Source organism: Diaphorina citri, unplaced genomic scaffold, assembly GCF_000475195.1.
Source record: "Diaphorina citri unplaced genomic scaffold, Diaci psyllid genome assembly version 1.1 scaffold6981, whole genome shotgun sequence".
NCBI lineage: Eukaryota > Metazoa > Arthropoda > Insecta > Hemiptera > Psyllidae > Diaphorina > Diaphorina citri.
This window is the reverse complement of record NW_007384357.1, coordinates 1-3,970: the sequence shown is the minus strand read 5'-3', so window position 1 is coordinate 3,970 and position 3,970 is coordinate 1. Positions and strand designations below refer to the sequence as shown.

The following is a 3,970-nucleotide window of genomic DNA, read 5'->3' as shown; positions in this document are numbered from 1 at the left end:
GAGTTTCACTTTTCTCCTTTACTGTGGGCCAGACTCGAGTTTTACTTTTCTTCTTTACTGTGGGCCAGACTCGAGTTTGTTCTTATCAGCATTTCTTATCGCCTTGTCAATTTGTCATTGCGGGCGTTAACAGGTTAAAATCGAACCCCATTTCCTCTTATTTTGTGGTCGAATGATTAATTAGACAGACATTAAAGAGAAACTAAAGAGAGAGAAACAAAATGGCGAGAGAATCAGGATAAGAAGAAGGAGGAGAAGAAAGAGGAGGAGGAGGAGGAGAAGTAGAAGAAGAAGAAAGAGGAGGAGGAGGAGAAGTACAAGAAGAAAAAGAAAGAGGAGGAGAAGAAGAAGAAGGAGGGGGAGAAGTAGAAGAAGAATTAGGAAGAAGAGAAGAAAAAGAAGGAGGAAGAGGAGAAGTAGAAGAAGAAGAAAGAGGAGGAGGAGAAGAAGAAGAAGGGGGAAAGGAAGAACAAAGAGGAGGAACAGGAAAAGAAGGAGGAAGAGAGAGTCGAGGAAAAAATGAAAAAGACAAAGGGATGAATTAGATTGGTGAGGGAAGAAGAATTCATGGATAAAAGAGAAATTAAAGAAAAAGGAAGAGGGAGAGATTAGAAGTAGACGGAGAGAGGAACGGAAAGTGAAGGAAGAGGAGAAGGAGGAGAAGAAAACGAAGAACAAAGACGATGAAGAAACAAGGAGAGGAAATTTAAAAGAAACAAGGAAGAAGAAGAAACAAAGAAGAGAAAGAGAGAGAGAGAGAGAGAAATGTTGTTTAGTTTAGTTTCTTTTGTCAAGTCGGACATTTTAATCGATCTTTCCTCTTGTTAGAGAGAGAGAGTGAGAGAGAGAAGAAAATTGATTATTTAGGTATCTCATTGTTTTCTTTTTTACTATGTTAAGTGGCATCAAAGTGATGGCAGTAAACACAACCATGTATTACATTAAAAACTTCCTCTAAGTTGGGAGAAGCAAGTACGGCTTTCATGACCGCTACCGATGTAAATAAATTTTAGTTTCTTGCCCGGCAAACTTTTTGTTTCCGATTTTGATGAAAATTGAAATATGAGATCCTTTAGTGTTCAGAAGAACATATCTGAAGGAAATTTTTTTTTACCGCCCGCCGTTACGCCAAAAAGCGGTGTCCTATATTGTATACTCCAGTGGGCACAAATGCCTAAGGTCTGGAGAATAGAGGTGCTATAGGAAAATGCTGTAAAAAGTCATTAAGAATTGTGAAATTTTGAATCGTGTTCTTTAGTTTTGAATATGTTTTAATAAAATAAAGTTGAAACCATTATAATTTTCATTAGTGGGCACAAATGCCTAAGGTCTGGAGAATAGAGGTGCTATAGGAAAATGCTGTAAAAAGTCATTAAGAATTGTGAAATTTTGAATCATGTTCTTTAGTTTTGAATATGTTTTAATAAAATAAAGTTGAAACCATTATAATTTTCATCAAATTGGCAGTCTTTTTGGAAAACCTTATGAAACCTCATATTTTCTGTGATATGCAACAAAATATATGACGTGTATCGTCAGATCACGCTTTTGACACTCGTTTAGAGCTTTGGTATTCGTTTCTGTCCCCTCTCGGTTTTTTTTTTTTTTTTTTTTTTTTTTTTTTTTTTTGGGTCTACCTATTGGAAATTGTCAGAGATTAAACTTTCATCCCCCTTGCAAAGGAAGTTTTTATGAACCCCTGTAAATATCCAAAGTATGCAACGTGCAATATACAATACACCAGGGGATGGGTATGCTACGACACAGACCACACGAGTCTAAATGAACAAAAAAAATCTTCTTGGTCAGTACGTGGTTCGTTTCTGTTAATAGATGAAGATCACTGAAGACTCACTCTGTATTATGTCATATCATGTGTTATGAAAAATCCCAATAACAAAGCATTTTTTAGGAAGTTGATTACTGTTGACAGGTGCCTTTCTGCTTACTTTTCAGTTTTTGGACCAAACCTGGACTCGAACCAAACACTTTAACCCATATAACTTGTCATTATAACTTTCTTATTTCTATTATTCTAATATAACTTGTCATTATAACTTTCTTATTTCTATTATTCTAATATAAACTTGTCATTATAACTTTCTTATTCCTATTATTCTAATATAAGTTGTCATTATAACTTTCTTATTTCTATTATTCGAATATAAGTTGTCATTATAACTTTCTTATTGCTATTATTCGAATATAAGTTATCATTATAACTTTCTTCATTCTATCTTCGTCTTTTCCCGTGTTCAGGTGGGGTCGGCGTTTTCCGTCACCTTCTCAGTCAGGCCTTGCCAGGCAGAAAGTGCCGGGTTCGAATCCCATCATCGACAAAAAATTGTACTCGTTTTTCGATTGCAATTATTTCAACGGGTTCCTTTCTGGTGTTCTCGTGTTGACCCAGCACCTAAATGGGAAGTATTGTGTCTCTTCTCGCCCATCTGATGAGGGACAAACAAAGGGATAGACATACTGCGACACAGTCCACGTGCGTCAGCGCTCAATAAAAATAAAGAAAAAACACCGCATCACGCCAGCACCGTCGCGCCGCCGTAGAACGTTCTATTCTATTCTTATTCTAATACAGGGTGTCCCACTTCGCGCCGCCGTAGAACGTTCTATTCTATTCTTATTCTAATACAGGGTGTCCCACTTCTCCTCTGTTTCACAGAAAGACTGAACGTCCTGTACGAGCAGAATTGGACCACCCTGGTCACAGAACAGCTGAGGCGGTTCGAGTCCAATGTGATAGAGATGAGTTCTCAGTTGGGGTACAATGGGCGGGATCCGGCGGACAAGGACCGCCAATGGTCCTTCAGTGGCGCCCTTCTGTATTCGGTCACTGTGATAACTACTATAGGTGAGTGACTAACTACGGTGAGAAAATGTTTTATATATTGAGTTGATTGTTTTAAATACATACTTACCTACCTTATCTAGTTTGGTTAATGGGCATGCTAATGTTAAGCTATCCTTCATAGAAGGACAGCATGGATTTTATAAATAAATTAATTTCTTCGTCTTTGGTTACCTAATTCAACCAATCTCTTCTCCTCCTCAGGTGGTTACCTAATTCAACCAATCTCTTCTCCTCCTCAGGTTACGGGAACCTGGCCCCAAAGACCCCCATCGGGAAGATAGTCACGATGGTTTACGCCCTGTTTGGTATCCCCCTGATGTTGCTATGTATATCCAACTTGGGCTCCCTATTGGCAGACACCTTCCAGTTTACCTACTCTCACTCTTGCTGTGCTAGTCGACAGAAATCAGGTGAGAGTCTTCTTCAAAATCAAATCAAATTTATTTAATGTTCACAAATTTACCTTTGTCACGCGTCAAGTATTGTAAAATATAAAAAAAAAATCTGGTGTGAACATCACACGACTTTCCTTATCCTATAAAAGTTCCGATTGTTAAATTACACCGAAAACCGCCAAAAAGCGGTAAAATGCCGCCAAGCGTTGCATCGGTCTTAACCAAAAGTTTCGTGTCGCATTCTCAAATTTGACATCTGCATGCCAAATTTCAAGTCTCTCTAGCTCTTCGTTCTCGAGATATTTTGTTTACAGACAGACAGACACACACACGGACCAATGGCTGAAACTTTGGATTTAGGCTCTAGGGTCCTCTAAACGTGTTTTGACACTCAAAACTGACCATCAGAAAATTTGACCCGATTACATTACTTTCCTTCCTATAGGATAAGGAAAGTAAAATGTACATAGTAGAGATTATGTAGGTACTTATTTGTTCTTCGCCTTTTCTCGTGTTCAGGCGGGGTCGGCGTCTTTCGTCATAGGTACCACTAGAAGCCTAGAACCTTTGCTATTTCTTTAGCAAGGGTAATATGGGCTGGTATGCTCCCCTTTTATAGTCCCTCAACCAGACTAAGCTGGTCTACTCCCGGTTTAACTTCACTTAGGTAGACATGTGTCCCCAGGTCAGAGTCCACAAAAAAAAAAAA

General features: G+C 38.5%; 1 protein-coding gene and 1 long non-coding RNA gene across 2 annotated transcripts; both read left to right on the top strand.

Moving 5' to 3' along the window:
- The first annotated feature begins 863 nt into the window (after positions 1–863).
- Positions 864–1,460, top strand: LOC113472660. The gene is made up of 2 exons (XR_003394879.1): positions 864–1,179; positions 1,329–1,460. It is a non-coding gene; the product is annotated as an uncharacterized LOC113472660 (long non-coding RNA).
- A 287-nt stretch (positions 1,461–1,747) lies between these two features.
- On the top strand, positions 1,748–3,276 carry LOC108254024 (potassium channel subfamily K member 15-like; the record flags this gene model as incomplete). The annotated part of the gene is made up of 3 exons (XM_017448957.1): positions 1,748–1,751; positions 2,678–2,866; positions 3,106–3,276. Coding segments are annotated over exons 1-3 (364 nt in total), but the record flags the coding sequence as incomplete, so codon positions are not given.
- Between the last annotated feature and the right edge of the window lie 694 nt (positions 3,277–3,970).